This window comes from Capricornis sumatraensis, chromosome 8 (genome assembly GCF_032405125.1).
Source record: "Capricornis sumatraensis isolate serow.1 chromosome 8, serow.2, whole genome shotgun sequence".
Lineage (NCBI taxonomy): Eukaryota > Metazoa > Chordata > Mammalia > Artiodactyla > Bovidae > Capricornis > Capricornis sumatraensis.
Window position 1 is genome coordinate 31,334,963 of NC_091076.1, and position 24,435 is coordinate 31,359,397.

General features: G+C 37.8%; 1 protein-coding gene across 1 annotated transcript in view; it reads right to left on the minus strand.

The window, feature by feature from the left end:
* LOC138083517 (glycerophosphodiester phosphodiesterase domain-containing protein 4-like) overlaps positions 1–24,435 on the minus strand; it is a 130,532-nt gene that overhangs the window by 56,828 nt on the left and 49,269 nt on the right. The window contains 1 exon segment of the mRNA XM_068977377.1: positions 9,335–9,491. Within this exon segment, the coding sequence (XP_068833478.1) occupies positions 9,335–9,491 (157 nt within the window).

The following is a 24,435-nucleotide window of genomic DNA, read 5'->3' on the forward strand; positions in this document are numbered from 1 at the left end:
TCAACGTCAACCACTGCAACAGTTCTCAGAGCTTCTGAGAGTCTGTCTCCTGGGTTATAATCTTCAGTTTAATTCAGTCGCTCAATCATATCTGACTCTTTGCAACCCCATGAATTACAGCTCGCCAGGCCTCCCTGTCCATCACCAATTCCCGGAGTTCACTCAAACTCATGTCCATCGAGTCGGTGATGCCATCCAGCCATCTCAACCTCCGTCGTCCCGTTCTCCTCTTGCCCCCAATCCCTCCCAGCATCTGAGTCTTTTCCAATGGTCAACTCTTCTCATGAGGTGGCCAAAGTATTGGAGTTTCAGCTTTAGCATCTTTCCTTCCAAAGAGCACCCAGGACTGATCTCCTTTAGAATGGACTGGTTGGATCTCCTTGCAGTCCAAGGGATGCTCAAGAGTATTCTCCAACACCAAAGTTCAAAAGCATCAATTCTTCAGTGCTCAGCTTTCTCCACAGTCCAACTTTCACATCCATACATGACCACTGGAAAAACCATAGCCTTGACTAGATGGACCTTTGTTGGCAAAGTAAGGTCTCTGCTTTTCAATATTCTATCTAAGTTGGTCATAACTTTCCTTCCAAGGAGTAAGCATCTTTTAATTTCATGGCTGCAGTCACCATCTACAGTGATTTGGGAGCCCCCAAAAATGAAGTCTGACACTGTTTCCCCATCTATTTCCCATGAAGTGATGGGACCAGATGCCATGATCTTCGTTTTCTGAATGTTGAGCTTTAAGCCAACTTTTTCATCCTCCTCTTTCACTTTCATCAAGAGGCTTTTTAGTTCCTCTTCATTTTCTGCCATAAGGGTGGTGTCATTTGCATATCTGAGGTTATTGATATTTCTCCCGGCAATCTTGATTCCAGCTTGTGCTTCCTCCAGTCCAGCATTTCTCATGATGTACTCTGCATATAAGTTAAATAAGCAGGGTGACAATATACAGCCTTGATATACTCCTTTTCCTATTTGGAACCAGTCTGTTGTTCCATGTCCAGTTCTAACTGTTGCTTCCTGACCTGCATACAGATTTCTCAGGAGCCAAGTCAGGTGGTCTGGTATTCCCATCTCTTTCAGAATTTTCCACAGTTTATTGTGATCCACACAGTCAAAGGCTTTGGCATAGTCAATAAAGCAGAAATAGATGTTTTTCTGGAACTCTCTTGCTTTTTCCATGATCCAGCAGATGTTGGCAATTTGATCTCTGGTTCCTCTGCCTTTTCTAAAACCAGCTTGAAGAATATTGCTGAAGCCTGTCTTGGAGAATTTTGAACATTACTTTACTAGCATGTGAGATGAGTGCAATTGTGCGATAGTTTGGCTCAAATAAAATTCTTTTTTTTAAAACTTGATTGTTAATCGAATTTTCATGATACAGAGAACTGTTCCATTTCATCTAAACTAGCAGATTTATGTGCATGGTCTTGTTCCTAGACTATAGTATGCAAAGGGCTCTCCAGGAATATAAAGACCCAATTTATAGAGTTTGCCAACTTTTGTTACTTAAATACTACAACCATGCCCAATTTCATAACTGGACTAACAACTGGTTCTGAAAGATCTGAAATGTAATATTTTGTTGTTGTGAGCCAATGTGAGCCAACTTCACTGTTGACTTTATTACCTTTGGTAATGGCTAGAGGGTCTGTACTAAAGCACATTCTTTCCTTTCCAGTATTGGAATTTTGTGTTTCCTCTTTTTGTCTTAGTCAGTTGACCAGATGTTTATCAATTTTGTTGATCTCTTTAAAGAATATGGTTTTGTTTCATTTATGTTTTCTTTTTCTCTGTTCCCATTTCACTGATTCATGCCATTTATTCTTTTTTCTCTTCTGCTTACTACAAGTTAAATTTGACCCTCTTTTTCTAGCTTATCAAAGAGGAAGCTTAGATTTTTGACTGAGATTCTTCCTTCCTAATATAAACAGATAATTCTAGGAGTTTTTCTCTAATCACTGCCGTAGTTGCATTCCACCAAATTTTTAAAATATTTTATTTATTTTTGGCTGTGCTGCATCTTCATTGCTCAGTGCATGCGCCTTCTCTAATTGCAGCAAAGGGGGGCTACTCTTCCTTGCAGTGCACGAGCTTCTCATTGCAGTGGCTTTCCATTGTCAAACACAGGCTCTAGGCGTGCAGGCTTCAGTAGCTGCGGCACATGGGCTCAGCAGTTATGGCAAATATGGCTTAGCTGTTCCAGGGCATGTGGGATCTTCTCAGACCAGGGATCATACCTGGGTTCCCTGCACTGGTAACTGGACCACCAGGGGAGTCCCAATGTTGTATTTTTTTTACATTCAATTCAAAATATATCTAATATTCTGAGACTTCCCACTTTCTCTATGGGTTATTTAGAGGTGTTTCTGTGTGTTTTAATTTTGGGAATTTTTCAATTCTTAAAAAAGACCAAACCCAAATTCTGGAGCTTAAGAACCCAACAAATACAATGAAGAATGCATGAGAAAATCTTTGAAATTGAACAAATCAAATGAAAGAATAAATGACCTGGAAGAAAGGAAGCTACAAATGTTTTAGGTGGAAGAAGAGAGAGAACTAAGATGTTTTTAAAAGTGAAGAAACATTATCACATTTATTAGGACAGCCAAAATACAGATAATGGGTGTGCCTACCAAAATAAGAGAAGGATAAGGTGGCACCACATTTATGTAAAGAAATAATAGCTGGGGACTTCCCAAACCTGGGCAAAAACCTGGACAAATCCAGGCACAAATCCACAAAGCTAATAGATCACCTCATCTCAGTGTAAAATGACCTTCTCCAAGACACATTATAATCAAGGTGTCAGGGTGAGTGATAAATAAAGGACACCAGGGGTGGGGTGGAATTAAGTATTGCCCAAAGGAACCCCCCATTAGACTACCAGCAACAACTCGATAGGCCAGGAAAGAGTGGAACGACATACTTAAAGTATTGAAAGATTTAAAAATGCTTGCCTAGAATACTCTAACAAATGATAATCTAACAAAGTTATTCTTTAGATATGAAGGAGATATTCAGGCTCTCCCAGACAAATAAAGCTGAAAGCGTTCTTCACCACTAAATCTGCCTTACAAGAAATGCTGACAGGAGCTCTTCCACCTGAAATGAGAAGATAAAAGTATACACAGCTCTCAGTTAAGGGAGAAAACCGTAACTCTAGTTTAGAAGAAAGTGGTAAACACAAAACATAAAGATTAAAGGAAAGAGCTTTGAAAATAACTATAGCTACCACAACGTGCAACAAACTCACAGAATAAAGTGACAGAATTTCTACAGTAAAAATATAAAAAGGGAGGACAGCAAATTAAGATAAATTACTATCAACAGAAAAAGACCTATTCAAACTATGAGAAAGATTTTCTATGCAAACCTCATAGTACTCAGAAAACAAAAATCTAGAGCACAGACAGCAAACATAAAGAGGAAAACTGAGCAAACAAGCATGGAAAATCACCAATTAAAAAGACAGAAGCACAAGAAAAAAGAAACAATGGAGATATGAAACAGTCAAAAGACAAAAGATAAATTCACAGTAGTATGTTCTTACATATCAACAATCATCTGAGATGTAAATGGATTGAACTCACCAAATCAAAAAGCACAGGGTGGTGGGGTGGATTAAAAATCAAGACTGAACTGCATGGTGTCTTCAGGACACTTGTTTCAATTCTAAAGATACATATAGACTCAAAATGAAAGAACTGAAGATGATATTCCAAGCGAATGGTAAATAAAAGAAAGCAGATATAGTCATACTTATGCCCCCAAAAATAAATCTCAAGGCAAAATGATAACAAGGTACAAAGAAAGTCATGATGTAATGATAAAAGGGTAAAAACATCAAGAAGGCATAACATAATAAATACTGGGGTGGCCAAAAGGTTCATTGGTCTTTTCCCATAAGATGGCTCTAGAAGCAATTAGCTGTCTTTAACTTCATTTGAAACAATTTTCTTAGGTTCTATTGTGACTGCTGTCATATCGGTGTGTATTTTTTAAAAACATAAAAATTGGTGAATTTTTGTGTGGCTATTTTATTTTTAATCCATCATAATAACTTTTTTAAAATATAAATTTATTTATTTTAATTGGAGGTTAATTACTTTACAATATTGTATTGGTTTTGCCATACATCAACATGAATCCACCACAGGTATACACATGTTCCCCATCCTGAACACCCCTCCCTCCTCCCTCCCTGTACCATCCCTCTGGGTCATCTCACTGTACCGGCCCCAAGCATCCAGTATCATGCATCGAACCTAGACTGGTGATTCATTTCATATATGATGTTATACATGTTTCAATGCCATTCTCCCAAATCATCCCACCCTCTCCCTCTCCCACAGAGTCCAAAAGACTATTCTATACATCTGTGTCTCTTTTGCTATCTCGCATACAGGGTTATCGTTACCATCTTTCTAACTTTTAAAAATTGTGCTGTTTTCTGCCACATAGCAGCATGAATTAGCCATAGGTATTACATATGTCTCCTCCCTCGTGAACCTCCCTCCCACCTCTCACCCCATCCCATCCCTCTATGTTGTTACAGAGCACCAGATCTGAGTTCCCTGAATCATGCATCAATTGTGTAGCCATTTTAATATGGAAGATGGAATCAAAAAAGCAAAATTTTCAGCATATTATACTTTTATTATTTCAAGAAAGGCAAAAGCACAACTGAAACATGCCCCCCAAAATGCACAGTGTATGGAGAAAGTGCTGTGACTGATGGAACATGTCAAAAGTGGTTTGTGAAATTTAGTGCTGGACATTTCTCACTGGACTGGAGACTAGTTGAAATTGATAGCAATCAAATCAAGACATTAATTAGGAATAAAGTTACACCACAAAGTGATAGCCAACATACTCAAACTATCCATCAAGCACTCAAAATCATTTTCACTAACTTGATTGTGTTTATTGCTTTGATGCTTGGGTTCTACATAAGTGATGTGAAAAAGATCTTCTTGAAAATATTTCATGCAACTCTCTACTTAAACAAAAACATTCCCTAAAACCAATTGTGATGGATGATGAAAAGTGGATACTATACAATAATGTGGAATGGAAGAGATCAAGCACAAAATGAACCACCATCAAACACACCAAAGGCTGGTGCTCACCCATAGAAAGTGATGTTGTGTATATAGTAGGATTGGAAGAGAGTCCTCCAATATGAGCTTCTTCAGGAAAAGTAAACAATAAATTCCAACAAGCACTGCTCTCAGACTAACTGAAAGCAGCTTCAATGAAAGGCATCCAGAATTAGTCAACAGAAAATAATCTTCCAACAGGGTAACATAAGACTGCATGTTTATTTGATGATCAGACAAAGACTGTTACAGGCTGGCTGGCAAGTTCTGATTCAGCTGCCATATTCACCAGACATTGCGTCTTTGGATTTCCATTGATTTTGGTCTTCACAAAATTCTTTTAGTGGAAAAAAATTCAATTCCCTGAAAGACTGTTCAAAAAGATGAAAAGTTTTGGAAGACAGAATTACAAAGTTGCCAGAAAGATGGCAAACGGTAATGGGACAAAAAGGTCAATATGGTGGTGTTCGATATACATCTTGGTAAAAATGAAAAATGTGTGTTTCATTCTTACTTAATAACTGAAGGAGCTTTTTGGCCAACCCAGTATTTAGCAACTTGTTCTCACCACCTCTCTGAATTCAGGTACACATTCTTTTTACTGAGTCACTGTGTTTCAGGGCAATGCAGTCACCTACATAAATTGAATAGAAATATGCCCCCCTTTACACTGGGATATAACTGGAAAAATTGTGTTGTCAACGTCATATCTGAAGATCATATTTGAGATTACATGTCATTCAACCTGACATGACAAGCCCCCAGTCCCCACTAAGGATACACATACAACTGGTGTTTGGAACCAATGCCTATGCGCCTTCGTAGGCAAGCTGTATGGTTTCCCTGTTGCACACTGTCTCAGCGTTACAGGTGGTAAGAAAGATCAATGATGAGCAGGAGAAGAAGAGAGAAACTTGCCCGTATTTGTAGCTATATCTGTGAAAACTGGTTCAAGTGAACTTCTAATTTTTAAAGTAGTAGTGAGAAAAAGAGCTCTGGAATGATAGGGACTATTAAAAGAGAAATTCTAGATTCTCTACATACTCTCTAGACAGAACCTCATTAATAGCCTTAGTAGTTGTTTAACACAATCTGACTCTAGATTTGCTAATTATACAAGGAACTTTATGTGTGTTAACTGACCCTTTTAACTGCACTGATGTAAATCAATAGAGCCAAATAATACAAAATCACAACAAGACCAGCCTCTAAATCTACAGAGTTTATTTATGATCATAAGAGAGGGCCTAAATTATTCAAAACTCAGAATTAAGACTTGTTGAACCCTCCAGCATCAGGGTGGCACTTTTTCTTACCAGACACACCTAAGTGTCATTGGATTCTTAGGGGAATGTACCTTTCTTTGAATTACTTACTATTAATTAGGGACAGATAATATAAAGTTAGATGTTGACTTCGATAAAACTGATAAAAGAGGAAAATATTTTTGTCCAGTCAAGATGCAAGTGAGTTTTGATAGAGAACTCAAAGTAAACTTTATTGTCACAGAGTATATTAACCAAAATAATACACTAGATTTGTATCCAACTTAGCAATGTAATTTCAGCATTACTTTGTTGTACTTATTTGCATGTTGGCTTCTCACTTTTCTTTTGAGTGGGTTTTGTCATCCTTTTTGTTCCTATATTAACGTGTTAGTTAAAACTTATACCCTGCTTACTATCTATATGATTGAGAATTATATCTCTGTAATTTTGATATTTATACTTTCACAAAAAGGATATAAAAATGTTCCACACAAAGGTTGGTTTTACTGGAGAAAGGGGAACTCAGCTAAGTTTCTAGGGACAACTCCTAGAATTTCTGTATTTTTATTTCATTACTAATCAGATTAACTACTTAATTTTCACAAGAAATCTCAAGAAGAACAAATATACTAACAAATAATCAACTCACCACCATATCAATCCATAATGATACCCATCCAAATGAAGAGCAACCCAGAATACATTTCACAAAGAAAACCAATTTATCTTGCTATGGAAAATTATCCAAACATCCAAATCTTTAAATTATGTGCTATCATCACTCTGACCACCTGTGAACACACAGGATGCAAGCAAAGAAATTTCCACAGTCAAACCTGGGGTCTGGTAGGCTATAGTCCATGGGGTCGCAAAGAGTTAGACATGACTGAACAACTATTACTTGCACTCAGATAACCATAATTGAAGCTGAGGTCTCAGGATACTCCTCAGTAGCCAAAGTAATAGCAAAACAAAGCACTGCAATAATACCATCTAAATATGCTGATAGGAAACTGCTGATCCTAAAAGAAGCCACCAAAATTTATTACAATAACATATCCAATCACACCACTTACCAGCGACTTTACCAGCCATATGTTACAAAATAGATACAGTAATAATCTTTTCATCTGGAACATGCACTTGACAAAACATTATCTATGGCTAACTAAGCCAATATATACATACATTCTAATGAAGCATCTCTAGTTTCTGTGTGTCTATTCTCCAACCAGTCCATTCTAAAGGAGATCAGCCCTGGGTGTTCTTTGGAAGGAATGATACTAAAGCTGAGACTCCAGTCCTTTGGCCACCTTATGAGAAGAGTTGACTCATTGGAAAAGACTCTGATGGTGGGAGGGAGCGAGGGCAGGAGGAGAAGGGGACGACAGAGGATGAGATGGCTGGGTGGCACCACCGACTCAATGGACGTGAATCTGAGTGAACTCCGGGAGTTGGTGATGGACAGGGAGGCCTGGCGTGCTGCGATTCATGGGGTCACAAAGAGTCGGACACGACTGAGCGACTGAACTGACTGACTGACCGATTCATGTATGACAAGATATATACAGAGCCTACACACAGAAACCCATTCTATCAGATTGATCCCATTACTTTCACATATGGTAATAGTGCTTATAGGCTATGTACTCATATGAAAATAAGTATTCTGAGGTGATACGGTCATTACAAATCAATCTTCATCTATTCCTTATATTAACACTAGTTAATAGAATGAATTTGAAGTGGATAAATCTACCCTCACATAATTCTTTACTTTTCACATTTTTATTATGAAAAAAGATTAAATTTGTCCTCTAGATTAGCATTAAATATAAATAAAATTCCTAGTACATAATCAAAAGTATTTGAAAGTTTGTTTCCATAATGACACTATTACCTGATAGGAGAACTATTACCACAGCTGCCCCTAACTATCCTAGCTCTGCTACCATAGGTGCTAGTAATATGAATGCTTGCTTCTCATTTATTTGCTATCAAAATAAAAGACTCAAAATGCAAAAACCACCACAATATTGTAAAGTAATTAGCCTTCAATTAAAATAATTAATTTTTTTAAAATGAGTATATCTGATTGATAAAACCTAGTTTGTGTGGATTCCCTCTAGACATATGATAACCCGGAAAATGTAAGTTTTTTTTGTTTTCTTTAACTATTCTGAGAATAATTCTGAGAAAGTCAGGCTTGACTTTCATCACATGCAAATTTGACCTTTTGTTTTACCCATTTAAAATACTCAGGATAATTCTAAACTCTCTAACTTGTTATTTAAGTACTGCTATAGTCTCCTTATAACATATTTTCCTAATTCTCTCAATCTCTCTCTCTTTTCTCCTCCTTACCACTTCTTCCCTACTTCTTTCTTACACACTCATACATACACACAAATACACACACACACACACTCCATATCCCCTCTTGTCCATTATAGTATAATCTCTAAAACAAATCACTTTCATTGCTTTTGCTGCTGCTGCTGCTGCTAAGTCACTTCAGTTGTGTCTGACTCTGTGTGACCCCATAGACGGCAGCCCACCAGGCTCCGCCATCCCTGGATTCTCCAGGCAAGAACACTGGAGTGGGTTTCCATTTCCTTCTCCAATGCATGAAAGTGAAAGTGAAGTCACTCAGTCATGCCCGACTCTTAGCAACCCCATGGACTGCAGCCTACCAGGCTCCTCCGTCCATGGGATTTTCCAGGCAAGAATACTGGAGTGGGGTGCCATTGCCTTCTCCTCGTTGCCCTTAGTTCCCCTCAAAAATGATCTTATTTTAGCTCAAATGGTACCTTTGCATGAAATGTTCTCCAACTCTCTTAAGTAGAAACCTTCACACTTACATCAAAATTACAGCTGTACACACTGTATTTATCTCCAGGATTAGCACATGACCATACAAAAGAGAGTAAATGCAGGGTTTTAGACCCAAGAAATGTGTCTTACCCATGAATCTGAAAACCATTTGCCTGCATTCAGAGTTGACAGGAAATCCCAATTAAAAAAGCTACTGTGTTCATGGGAGGCATTTGGCATGACGTCCAAGATATTGGTTGTTCTTCTCAAGTCATAATCATGCATGAGAAAAGGCACCTTATCCAAGCTGCAGGCAGAGGGGAAAATAGGAGAAAGGATCAATATATTGAATTCAATCATCTTGGTAGATAGGGTTCTTAGAAAGTCCATCAAGGTCACAAGTCTTACTAGGGTTCCTTACTCCAACCCAACTCTCATCAAAGGACTAGGTACCAGTAATTCATAGTTGATGTCAATATTTCAATGTCCTAGGTATCAACATTTTCCAGTGTATAATAATAATGTTTATGATGAAAGAATAACTTCTATAGGCATGAAACTTTCAGAATGGAGAAAAAGATAGGTACAGAAGTGATGTGAATGTAAAGTGAATGGGGTGAGGATGGGCCAAGGCCTTGTGGGCCTCAGAGTCATAGTAAGTAGGCACTCAGGCAATCTTCTTGTGTTTTCTGGCCCATTTTCCAGCTAGGCACCTGCCATGAGTATTTCTTTCCCCAGACACTTCACATCAGATGGTGTTATTAGAAAAGATCCTGGTTTTGTTTTCTGATGTTTACCTTGAAGAATCTCTGCTTTTATGAGAATCTCTCTTCTTTTCTCATTAAAAGACCTAAGAAGTGAACTCTGTAATGGCTATGAGGGAGTAACAGGATGGAAACTTAGCATCCTTCCCATAAACCACTAGAAAACTTGACAAAATAAGGCAATGATGTTTTCAGCCAATGGACAACAGGGAGCACAGTACGACGGTCTTGGAGAAAAGGTAAACAAATAAGTAGGCTCTACCATTCTCCAGGCTTTTGTCTTGCAGGTGAATACTAGACTGTACTACTGGGAAGAAAAACCCTAAAAGGGACCAGAAATTGTGTGAAATGAGAAAAAAAAAGTTAGACGAAGGACAGGTCAAGAGACTTTGTGGCCTAGAGTTCCATAGGGAATTGAGCTATGCTAAAAAGAAGATTGTTAGGGAAATACATAAAGTTTATGACTAAATATCAGGCATCTCTTGCAGAGTAAAATTCTCTGAAGCTTCCCAAGATCAAGGAAATGAAAAATTACCAGAAATTTCTAAGACAATTTGGACACCTCCTACTAGGTGTGTGAATTATTCAAAGTCTATCCAGTGAGAATGAACAGATGTCAATAATTACTCAGGCATTCTCTAGAGACTCCAGAGGGCAACACTTTTGAAATGGGGATAATTTAGAACTAGAAAGACTGTAGAACTTCCACTAAAGAGCTTAAAAGCAAGCCTCCAAAGCACTGAACTAATCTCCAAATCAACTTAACTGCCTGCTACAGAAAGTCAAATTCTTTCAAGGAGAACAAGAAAATTTAGTAACCAGCATGGTAAAATCACAAAGTGCAGCATGTAAACAAATTTACCTGACAGGTAAAGAAGCAGAAAAACGTACCTATAATTAGGAGAAATTATCCAATGATGGCAAACTTAGAAATGAAAGAGGTAATAAAATTAACAAATAAGGATATTAAATTATATAAAACACAAATATAAGTGATGTATAAAACAGATGTAAAATATGAGCATAATGAAGACATAACTATAAGAAATAAAAAATAAAGGAAATTCCAGAGCTGAAATAATAACTGAAATGAAAATTTCATTGGGTGAAATTATCAGCAGATTAGTTATTACAGATGATGTAAAGATCAATGAACTTTCAAATGTAGGAACAGAATTTATCCAAATTACATATGTATGATTAGAGTCCTAAGAGGAGGGGGTGAACAAGAAAAACATCTGAGGAAATGGAAGTTTAAAAAAATCTCCAGATTTCATAAAAAGTATGTACCAATATATCCAAGAATATTAATGAATATGAAAATTGATAAATATAAGAGTACACACACATACACACACATTAAGAATTATTACAATACAATCTTACAGGATTTCAACTCCTCTAGAACCACAAGACATAAAAAAATAGAAAAGTACAGTCCATTCAAAGGCAAAAGTTAAACCAACAGAAACTATCCTTGAAAAAGAGCTCATATGAGTACTAGATAAAGATATTACATATTAAAGATACTCAAAGAACTAAAAGAATTTGTGGATAGAGTCAAAAAATAATATATGAATAAAATGGACATATTAATAAAGAGATAAAAAAACTAAAAAGAAACCAGAAAAAAAAATCCTGGAGCTAACATGTAGAACTAAATAAAAAATTGACTAGAGGGATCCAAAAGCAAATTTAAGGCAGAAGAAAAAAATTAATGAACTTGAAGATAGGACAATGCAAGTTACTGAGTCTGAGGAAGAGATTTAAAAAAGACTGTAGAAAAGTAAAGAGTCTAAGGTCACCCAGTCACCAAAGCTAGACAAGCATTACCAAAAAGGAAACTACAGATCAATATCCCTTAGGAACACTGATGCAAAAATGCTCAACAAAATACCAGCAAATAGAACTCAGCAGTGTAATAACAGGAGTATAAACCATGATCAAGTGGGATTTATTCTGACATGCAAGGATAGTTCAACATATCAAAATCCATCAGTGTCATACACCACACTGATAGAACAAAGGGGTGGGTAATGATCATCCCAATTGATGCAGAGAAAGCATTTAAGAAAATTTTATATCCTTTCATGATAAAAATACTAAACAGACTAGAAATAGCAGGAAACCACCCCTGGGATTTCCCTGGTGGTCCAGTGGCTGGGACTCTGTGTTCCCAATGCAGAGGGCTAGGGTTCAATCTCTGGTCCAGCAGCTAGATCCTGCATGCTACAACTGGGAGTTCACATGCCACAATAAAGGATCTGCTATGTGGTAACTGAGGATACTGCAAGCTGCAACAAAGATCCAAGATACTGCATGATGCAACTAAGACCCGCCACAGCCAAGTCAATAAATATTTTTAGAAAGAATAAAAACAAGGAAACTATCCCAATATAATTAAACACATATATGAGAGATCCAGAGTGAACACTGTGCTCAGTGGTGAAATACTGAAAGCTTTTCCTCTAAGATTAAGAACAAGGCAAGGATGTCTGCTTTGGGGATCCCTATTCATAGTAATCCTGGGAATTCTAGCCAGAGTAATTAGGCAGCACAGGGAAATAAAGAACATACAGACTGAAAAGAAAGAAATAAAATTAACCTCTGTTTTTAGACGATATTATCTTATGTACAGAAAATTCTAAGATTACACATACACAAAAGAAAACCAATAAATGAATTCAGTAAAGCAGCAGGATACAAAGTCAACACACAAAAATCAGCTGCATTTCTATACAATAAGATTGAACAATCTGAAAAAGAAATTACAAAAGCAACTGTGTTAGCACCCATTTTGTGAAAGAATAAAATACATAAAAGGGGGTAAAAGATATATTCAGTGAAGTCTAGAACACAAGCTGAAATAAAGGATAGAGGACACATATAAATGGAGACAATCCCATGTTCATGGATTGAAAGACCACATTGTTAAGATGTCAAAACTACACAAAGCAATTACAGATTCAGTGCAACCTATCAACAAAATCTCAGTAACATTTAAGAAATAGAAAAATTCAACCTAAAATTCACAAGGATCCCATATAGCCACAACAATCTTGAAAAAGAAGAACAAAACCAGAGGACTCACATTTCCTGATTTCAAAATGTACTATAAAGCAACAGCAATCAAAATAGTATGGTACTGGCATAAAGACAGACAAATAAAACAATAGAATAGAGAGCCCAGAAACAAAACCCCACTTATATGGTCAAGTGATTTTTTGAACCAAGGCCATTCAACAGGGAAAAGACGATTTTTTCCACAAACTGTCAGGAAAACTTGGATATTCACATGAAAAGAATGAAACTGGGCCTTTCCTTAATATCATATATAAAAATAAACTCAAAATAAATCAAAAACCTAATGTAAGAAATAAAACATTAAAATTCTTAGAAGAAAACATAGAGAAAAAAATCATGACATTGGATTCAGCAATTTTTTTTTCTATGATGACAAAACTAGAGGCAAAACAAAAATTTAAGCAAATTGGTTTCATGAAAATAAAAAATGTTATACACCAAAAGACACTACTGACAACCTAAAAAGGCATCCCATAAACAAGGAGAAAATATTCGCAAGTCATATATGTGATAAGGGATTAAAATTCAGAATATAAAGAAAAGTCCTAAGTCTCAACAATGAAAACAACCAATTCAAAATGGGTAGAGGACTTTACATATTTGTTTAAAGAAGACTTGGACTGAGAAATAATTAAATGAATAGGAGTCAACATCGCTAGTCACTGGGGAAATGTAAATCAACTATAATGAGATGCCACCTCACAAAGATTAAGAGTGGCTCTTATCAAAAAGCAGAAACCAATAAGGTTTATTATTATTGGTGAGAATGTGGAGAAACTGGAACCCTTGTACACTGTTAGTGGGAACACAAGGTGGTACAGCCAATTGGAAAAGAGTAATGGCAATTCCTCAAAAAATTAAAAATAGAATTACCATATGATCCAGCAAACAAAAGAATTGAAAGCTGGGTCTCAATGAGGTATTTATGCACCCATGTTATGTGGTATAAACACACAGTAGAATATCATTCATCCTTTTAGAAGGGAAGTCCTGCAGTATGCTACAACATGAATAAACCTTCAGGACTTTAAGCTAAGTGATACAAGCCAGTAACATACAAAAAGTACGGTATGATTCCACTTATACTAAGTACTTAGAGTAATCAAAATCATAAAGGAGGAAAGCAGAATGGGATTGCCAGGGTCTGGGGCTGAGGAGAAGGAGGGATTGAAAGTAATATTTAAACAGTAAGAGGCCCAGTTTTACAATATAAAAAGAGTTTGAGAGATGAATGGTTGAAGGTTGGGCAACATTATATATACATATAATATACAAATTATATATATATATATAAAAGCATCAATTCTTCAGCTTCCAGCTTTCTTCACAGTCCAACTCTCACATCCATACATGACCACTGGAAAAAACCATAGCCTTGACTAGATGGACCTTTGTTGGCAAAGTAATGTCTCTGCTTTGGAATATGCTGTCTAAGTTAGTCATAGCTTTTCTTCCAAGGAGTAAACATCTTTTAAATAATGGCTGCAGTCACCATCTGCAGTGATTTTGGAGCCGAAAAAGATGATATCTCTCACTGTTTCCATTGTTTCCCCATCTATTCGCCATGAAGGGATGGGACCAGATGCCATGATCTTAGTTTTCTGAAAGGTGATTTTAAGCCAACTTTTTCACTCTCCTCTTTCACTTTCATTAAGAGGCTCTTTAGTCCTTCACTTTCTGCCATAAGGGTGGTGTCATCTGCATATCGGAGGTTATTGACATTTCTCCTACCAATCTTTATTCCAGCTTCTACTTCATCCAGCCCGGCATTTCACATGATGTAATCTGCATATAAGTTAAATAATCAGGATGACAATATACAGCCTTGATGTACTCCTTTCCCAATGAGGAACAGGTCTGTTGTTCCATGAACAGTTCTGTTGCTCCTTGACCTGCATACAGATTTCTCAGGAGGCAGGTCACTTGCTTTGGTATTGCCATCTCTTGAAGAATTTTCCACACTTGTTTGTGATCCACAAAGTCAAAGTCTTTGGTGGAGTCAATAAAGCTGAAGTAGATGTTTTTCTGGAACTCTTTCTTTTTGGATGAACCAACGGATGTTGGCAATTTGATCTCTGGTTCCTCTGCCTTTTCTAAAACCAGCTTGAACATCTAGAAGTTCATAATTCATGTACTGCTAAAGCCTGGCTTGGAAAATTTTGAGCACTACTTTGTTAGCATGTGAGATGAGTGCAATTGTGCTGTAGTTTCAACATTCTTTGGCATTGCCTTTCTTTGGGATTGGAATGAAAACTGACCTTTTCCAGACCTGTGGCCAATGCTGAGTTTTCCAAATTTGCTGGCATATTGAGTGCAGCACTTTCACAGCATCATCTTTTAGGATTTGAACTAGCTCAACTGGAATTCCATCACCTCCACTAGCTTTCTTCGTAGTGATCTTTCCTAAGGCCTACTTAACGTCAGACTCCAGGATGTCTGGCTCAAGATGAGTGATCACAACATCGTGTTTATCTGGGCCATGAAGATCTTTTTTGCATAGTTCTTCTGTGTATTCTTCCCACCTGTTGTTAATATCTTCTGCTTCTGTTAGGTCCATACCATTTTTGTCCTTTATTGTGCCCAACTTTGCATGAAATATTCCCTTGGTATCTCTAATTTTCTTGAAGAGAACTCTAGAGTTTTCCATTCTATTGTTTTCCTCTATTTCTTTGCATGGATCACTGAGGAATGCTTTCTTATCTCTCCTTGCTATTCTTTGGAACTCTGCATTCAGATGGGTATATCTTTTCTTTTCTCCGTTTACTTTAGCTTCTCTTTTCTCAGCTATTTGTAAGGCCTCCTGAGGCATCCATTTTACCATTTTGCATTTCTTTTTCTTGGGGAATCTCTTGATCACTGCCTCTTGCACAATGTCATGAACCTCTACCTATAGTTCTTCAGGCACTCTATCACATCTAATCCCTTGAATCTATTGGTCACTTCCACTGTATAATCATAAGGGATTTGATTCAGGTCATACCTGAATGGTCTACTGGTTTTCCCTACTTTGTTCAATTTAAGTCTGAATTTGGCAATAAGGAGTTCATGATGAGCCACAGTCAGCTCCCAGTCTTGTTTTTCCTGACTGTATAGAGCTTCACCATCTTTGGCTGCAAAGAATATAATCAATCTCATTTCGGTACTGACCATCTGGTGATGTCCATGTGTAGAGACTTCTCTTGCATTGCTGGAAGAAATTGCTTACTATGATCAGTGTGTTCTCTTAGCAAAACTCTGTTAGCCTTTGACCTGCTTCATTTTGTAATCTAAGGCCAAATTTGCCTGTCACTTCAGGTAGCTCTTGACTTCCTACTTTTGCATTCCAGTCCCCTGTCATGAAAAGGACATATTTTGGGGTGTTAGTTCTAGAAGATCTTGTAGGCCTTCATAAAACTGTTCAACTTCAGCTTCTTCAGCATTAGTGGTCGGAGCATAGACTTGTGGACTACTCCATTTCTTCTAAGGGATTCTTGCCCACAGTAGTAGATATAATGGTCACCTGAATTAAATTTACCCATTCTGGTCCATTTTAGTTCACTGATTTCTAAAATGTCCATGTTCACTCTTTCCATCTCCTGCTTGATCACTTCCAATTTACCTTGATTCATGGACCAAACATTTCAGATTTCCTATGTTCTTTACAGCATCAAACTTTAATTCCATCATCAGTCACATCCACAAGTGGGTGCTGTTTATGCTTTGGCATCACCAGATGGTCAATACCAACATGAGATTGATTATATTCTTTGCAGCCAAAGATGGAGAAGCTCTATACAGTCAGCAAAATCAAGACCTGGAACTGACTGTGGCTCAGATCATGAACACCTTATTGCAAAATTCAGACTTATATTCAAGAAAGTAGGGAATCCACTAGACCATTCAGGTAGAACCTAAATCAATCCTTTACAGTTATATAGTGGAAGTGACAAACAAATTCAAGAGATTACATCTGATAGACAGAGTGCCTGAAAAACTATGGAAAAAGGTTTGTGACATTGTACAGGAAGCAGTCATCAAGACCATCCCCAAGAAAAAGAAATGCAAAAAGGCAAAGTGGTTGTCTGAAGAGGCCTTACAAATAGCTGAGAAAAGAAGAGAAGCTAAAGTAAAAGGAGAAAGGGAAAGATACATCCATTTGAATGCAGAGTTCCAAAGAGTAGCAAGGAAAGATAAGAAAGCCTTCCTCAATGATCAATGCAAAGAAATAGAGGAAACAACAGAATGGGAAAGACTAGAGATCTCTTCAAGAAAATTAGAGATACAAAGGGGATGTTTCATGCAAAGATGGATACAATAAAGGGCAGAAATTGTATGGACCCAACAGAAGCAGAGGATATTAACAAGAGGTGGAAAGAATACACAGAAGAACTATGCAAAAAAGGTCTTCATGGCCCAGATAACCATAATGCTGTGATTACTCACATAGAGCCAGACAACCTGGAGTCTGAAGTCAAATGGGCCTTAAGAAGCATCAGTACAAACAAAGCTAGTGGAGGTGATGGAATTCCAGTTGAGCTAGTTCAAATCCTAAAAGATGATGCTGTGAAAGTGCTGCACTCAATATGCCAGCAAATTTGGAAAACTCAGCATCAACTACAGGACTGGAAAAGGTCAGTTTTCATCCCAATCCCAAAGAAAGGCAATGCCAAAGAATGTTGAAACTACAGCACAATTGCACTCATCTCACATGCTAGCAAAGTAATCCTCAAAATTTTCCAAGCCAGGCTTTAGCAGTACATGAATTATGAACTTCTAGATGTTCAAGCTGGATTTAGAAAAGGCAGAGGAACCAGAGATCAAATTGCCAACATCCACTGAATCATTGAAGAAGCAAGAGAGTCCCAGAAAAATATGTACATCTGCTGCATTGACTATGTCAAAGCCTTGACTGTGTGGATCACAACAAAGTGTGGAAAATTCTTCAAGAGATAGGAATACCAGACCACCTTACATGCCTCCTGAGAAATCTGTATGCATGTCAAGAAGCAACAGTTAGATCCACACTGGAACAACAGACCTGTTCCTCATTGGGAAAGGAGTACATCAAGGCTGTATATTGTCACCCTGCTTATTTAACTTCTATGCAGAGTACATCATGCAAAATGTCAGGCTGGATGAGGCATAAGCTGGAATCAAGATTGCTGGGAGAAATATCAATAATCCCAGATATGCAGATGACACCACTCTTTTGGCAAAAAACAAAGAGGAACTAAAGAGCCTCTTGATGAAAAACAGGAGAGAGAAAAAGCTGTCTTAAAGCTCAACATTCAAAAAATGAGGATCATGACATGCGTTCCCATCACTTCATGGCAAATAGATGGGGAACCAAAGGAAATACTGACAGACTTTATTTTCTTGGGCTCCAAAATCATTGCAGATTGTGACTGCAGATGTGAAATTAAAAGATGCTTGTTCCTTGGAATAAAAGCTATAACCAACCCAGATAGCATATTACAAAGCAGAGACATTACTTTGCCAACAAAGGTCCATCTAGTCAAAGTATGGTTTTTCTAGTAGTCAAGTATGGATTTGAGGGTTGGACCATAAAGAAAGCTGAGTGCCAAAGAATTGGTGCTTTCAAACTTTGTCGTTGGAGAAAACTCTTGATAGTACCTTGGACTGCAAGGAGATCCAACCAGTCAATCCTAAAGGAAATCAGTCCTGAATATTCATTGAAAGGACTGACGCTGAAGCTGAAACTCCAATACTTTGGCCACCTGATGTAAAGAACTGACTCACTGGAAAAGACCCTGATGCTGGGAAAGATTGAAGGCCGGAGGAGAAGGGAACAACAGAGGATAAGATGGTTGGATGGCATCACCCATTCAATGGACATGAGTTTGAGTAAACTCCAGGAGTTGGTGATGGACAGGGAAGCCTGGCATGCTACAGTCCATGGGGTTACAAAGAGTCAAACATGACTGGGCAACTGAACTGAACAGAACATTTTATGTTTATTTTTCTATAATTTTTTAAAATTTAAATAAAATAAAGGCCACCATAGTATATTCCCCTAGGAAACTAACAAAGATGACATTTGTTTTTTTGGTGAATAAGTATATCTCACAGTGGAAAGATGTAGAATTAAAAGTACATATGCTTAAAACAGTCATACTTATGTTGTTAGTACTATGCTTAAGAAACCTGTGTATTTAGATATGTAAAATAATCAATGGGAATTTGCTGCATGGCTCAGGAAACTCAAACAGGGGCTCTGTGTCAACCTACAGGGATGGATCGGGGATGGAGATGGGAAGAAAGTTCAAGAGGGAGGGGGTATATATATGGCCTATTCATGTTGAGGTTTGACAGAAAATAACAAAATTTTGTAAAGCAATTATCCTTCAATTAAAAATGAATGAATTTAAAAAATAAATCTTTGGGTATTTAGTATTTCAGGTAAATTTATATTTGGGCCCAGTTTACTTTTGTAACTTCAATTTAAAATGTTAAATAGAACAACTGACTGAGATTTATGATTATAAAATAAAATCTTACATTTACAAAATAATTTGAAAGGTGTAAAAGCATTAAAGTCAATATAGTTATTCATCTAATGTGTTAGGTTTATATGAGTTACTTAAGTATTCTGAAAAGATTGAAATCAGACTGCTGCTGCTGCTGTGGCTAAGTCACTTCAGTCATGTCCGACCCTGTGTGACCCCAGAGACAGCAGTCCACCAGGCTCCCCCATCCCTGGGATTCTCCAGGCAAGAACGCTGGAGTGGGTTACCATTTCCTTCTCCAATGCGTGCAAATGAAAAGTGAAAGGGAAGTCACTCAGTCGTGTCCGACCCTCAGCGACCCCATGGACTGCAGCCTACCAGGCTCCTCCATCCATGGGATTTTCCAGGCAAGAGTACTGGAGTGGGGTGCCATTGCCTTCTCCGAAATCAAACTACTGGGTACCTAAAAACAAAATATATTACATTTATAACTGCAGTTTAAAACATCCAAAGTACTTAATTAACTAGAAAGGGCATTAACTACTTTTCAAAAGCTCTCAAATAAAATGTTAGACTTATAGAGAAAAATATCAGCTGAACACACTTTGACATAAATCACAGCAAGATCCTCTAGGACCCACCTCCTAGAGTAATGAAAATAAAAATAAACAAGTGGGACCCAATTAAAGTTAAAAGCTTTTGCACAGCAAAGGAAACTATACACAAGGTGAAAAGACAACCCTCAGAATGGGAGAAAATAATAGCAAATGAAACTGACAAGGATTAATCTACAAAACAAACAAGCAGCTCATGCAGCTTGGTACCAGAAAAACAAACAACCCAATCAAAAAGTGGGCAGAAGACCTAAACAGATATTTCTCCAAAAAGGACTATAAAGACAACAAATGGCAAATAAACACAGGAAAATTTTATTATTAGAGAAATGAAAATTAAAACTACAATGAGGTATCACCTTGCACTGGTCAGAATGGCCATCATCAAAAAGTCTACAAACAATAAATTCTGGAAAGAGTGTGGAGAAAAGGGAACCCTCTTGCACTGTTGGCAGGAATGTAAACTGATATAGCCACTACAATGAACAGTGCGGAGCTGCCTTAAAAACACTAGGAATAAAACTATGATATGAGCCAGCAATCCCACTACTGGGCATATAATCTTAGAAAACCATGATTGAAAAAGACACATGCATCCCATATAAATGAGAGGACAGTGCTGACTTATCACAGGTTTCAGGAGGTACTTCTCTCTCTTCCCCACCCCTGCCTTAAGCACACACACACACACACACACACACACACACACACACAGCCTGACCATAATACCTGTAATCACTGGCCATTCACCAACACTTAACAATTTTAGTCCTCTGAGGATTTTAACCATTTGTACATTTTTAAATTACCACCTAGGTCCTTTCAGCTCTAACCTGTAAACTTTGAGCATATTACACCTCTTGTTTCTTTTTCTTTCACTACTTGTAATCTGTTATCCTCTCATCTAGGTAAAATTCAGAAAATGAAAAAGAAGAGAGTTCATCATTGTCCTATTTAAGTTCTGGCTCCCAGAAACATTTCCTGAAATTCTCTGGCCACATACACATACACATGTGTACAAACATTCAATAGCTAGGATTGGGAAGCAACCTAGATAAATCAACAGATGAACAGATAAAGAAGCTGTGGTATAGATATAAAATAGAATGTTACTTAACTAAAACAAGGAACACATTTGAGTCAATTCAAATGAAGTGGATGAACCTAAGAGATTGTTATATAGAGTGAAGTCAGAAAAAGAAGAACAAATATCATATATTAATGCATATATATGGAATCTAGAAAACAGGAACTGATGAACCTATTTGCAGGGCCACAAAAAAGAACAGACTTTGTGGACACAGTGAGGCAATGAGAAGGTGAGACAAATTGAGACTCTAGCATTGACACATATATATTACTATATATAAAATATATAGCCAGTGGGAATTTGCTGTATGATATACAAGGAGCTCAAACCTGGTGCTCTGTGACAACCTAGAAGAGTGGGTTGGGGTGGGAGGGTGATTTAAGAGGGAGGGGACATATGTATACCTATGGCTGATTCATGTTGATATATGGCACAAATCAAGACAAGATTGTAAAACAATTATCCTCCAATTAAAAATAAATAATTTTTTTAAATGTGGCTAGTATGGTAAGTGAATGTTTAAGTTTATAAGAAATTGCCAAACTATATTTTGGAGTGGCTACACTATTATACAATCCTCCACAATATATAAGAGATTCATTCAGCTGTCTGCATCCTTGCCAGCATTTGCTAGCCAATATATCTTATGATGACTTTAATTTGCTTTTCTCTAGTTGGACTGTGAAGAAAGCTGAGCACTGAAGAATTGATGCTTTTGAACTGTGGTGTTATAGAAGGCTCTTGAGAGTCCCTTGGACTGCAAGGAGATCCAACCAGTCCATTCTGAAGGAGATCAGTCCTGGGATTTCTTTGGAAGGAATGATGCTAAAGCTGAAACTCCAGTACTTTGGCCACCTCGTGTGAAGAGTTGACTCATTGGGAAAGACTCTGATGCAGGGAGGGACTGGGGGCAGGAGGAGAAGGGGACCACAGAGGATGAGATGGATGGCTGGATGGCATCACTGACTCGATGGACATGAGTTTGGGTGCACTCCAGGAGTTGGTGATGGACAAGGAGGCCTGGCGTGCTGCGATTCATGGGGTCACAAAGAGTCGGACACGAGTGATTAGCGACTGAATGGCTAATGATGCTATCCATATTTTCATGTTCTTGATTGCCATCTGTGTATTTTCTTGGGTGAAGGGCCAAGAAAGCATTAGAAGCCCACTTTATAAAGGGCTTGTTTCTTTACTGTTCAGTCGATAGAATTCTTATATTCTACATACAAGTCCTATGTTGCATATGGGTTTGCAAATATTTTCTCCCAGTCTGCATTTTGTTTCTTCACAGGGTCTTTCAAAAGACAAATGTTTATTTTCATAAAGTTTAATTTTACAGTTTTTCTTTATGGTACATGTTTGTAGTGTCACAGCTTTACCTAATCCAAGCTCACAAAAATTTTTTTTCCTATGGTTTCTTGTCAAAGTTTTGGAGTTTTACATTTAGATCTATTATTCATTTGGAGCTAGTTTTTGTATAAGGTATGAGGCAAAGAATGAGGTTCTCCACTACTCTCACCTCCACAATGGAAGTTCAAGTGTTCCAATGCCTTTTATTAGAAAGACCGTCTTTATTTTTACTGATCTTCAACCTTTGGTTAAAAAAACAAACCACATACACGGGGTTATGTACTGGGATCTGTTTCTGGAATCCCTATCCTGTTGAACTGATTTGCCTGTCTGATTCTTTATTACTACATTGTTCATATTACTGTGGCTAGACAATATGTCTTGAAATCACATAGTGTGATTCCTCTAACTTTATTCTTCTTTATCAGTATTGGTATAGCTATCCTAGTTCCCCTATCTTTCCTATAAAATTTAGAATCAGATTGTCTGGGTTTTTTTTAAGCTGATGGCATTCTTTTCTTTTTAAAAATTTCTATTTTGAGGTAACTGTAGATTCACTTGGGTTTGTAAGAAATAATACCATGAGATTTCCCCAACAGTAACATTCAGAAAATGACGATCATGGCATCCGGTCCCATCACTTCATGGGAAATAGATGGGGAAACAGTGAAAACAGTGTCAGACTATTTTTTTGGGCTCCAAAATCACTGACAATGGTGATTGCAGCCATGAAATTAAAAGACGCTTACTCCTTGGAAGAAAAGTTATGACCAACCTAGATAGCATATGGAAAGCAGAGACATTACTTTGCCAACAAAGGTCCGTCTAGTCAAGGCTATGGTTTTTCCTCTGGTCATGTATGGATGTGAGAGTTGGACTGTGAAGAAGGCTGAGCGCTGAATAATTGATGCTTTTGAACTGTGGTGTTAGAGAAGGCTCTTGAGAGTCCCTTGGACTGCAAGGAGATCCAACCAGTCCATTCTGAAGATCAGCCCTGGGATTTCTTTGGAAGGAATGATGCTAAAGCTGAAACTCCAGTACTTTGGCCACCTCATGCAAAGAGTTGACTCATTGGAAAAGACTCTGATGCTGGGAGGGATTGGGGGCAGGAGGAGAAGGGGATGACAGAGGATGAGATGGCTGGATGGCATCACTGACTCGATGGACGTGAGTCTGAGTGAACTCTGGGAGTTGGTAATGGACAGGGAGGCCTGGCGTGCTGCGATTCATGGGGTCGCAAAGAGTCGGACACGACTGAGCGACTGAACTGAACCGAACGTCTGACTATAGTACAATGTTGCAAGGAAATTGATATTGATAAAATCACTGATTTTATTCCGATTTCATTAGTTTTACATATACTTGTACGTGTATGTGCTCATGTTATCACATGGACAGATTTAGGTGACAACCACCACAGTCAAGAGGCAAAGCAGTAAAGATGTGAGAACAATCTTTTATCATTTATAGCCACAGCCACCATGCTCTTTTCCCTTCATCATTCCAGGCAACCACTGATTTATTTCCAATCACTTAATTTTATCATTTTGAAAATTATATAATAAAGAAAGCATATAGTATGTAACCCTTAGAGAGTAGCTTTTTTCATGCAGCACAGTTCCCATGAGACTCATCCAAACTGTTGCATGTATTACTAGATCATTCCTTTCTATTGCTGAGTAGTATTTCATGGTTGGAGAAGGCAATGGCACCCCACTTCAGTACTCTTGCCTGGAAAATCCCATGGACGGAGGAGCCTGGTGGGCTGCAGTCCATGGGGTTGTTAGGAGTCAGACACGACTGAGCGACTTCACTTTCACTTTTCACTTTCATGCATTGGAGAAGGAAATGGCAACCCACTCCAGCGTTCTTGCCTGGAGAATCCCAGGGATGGGCGAGCCTG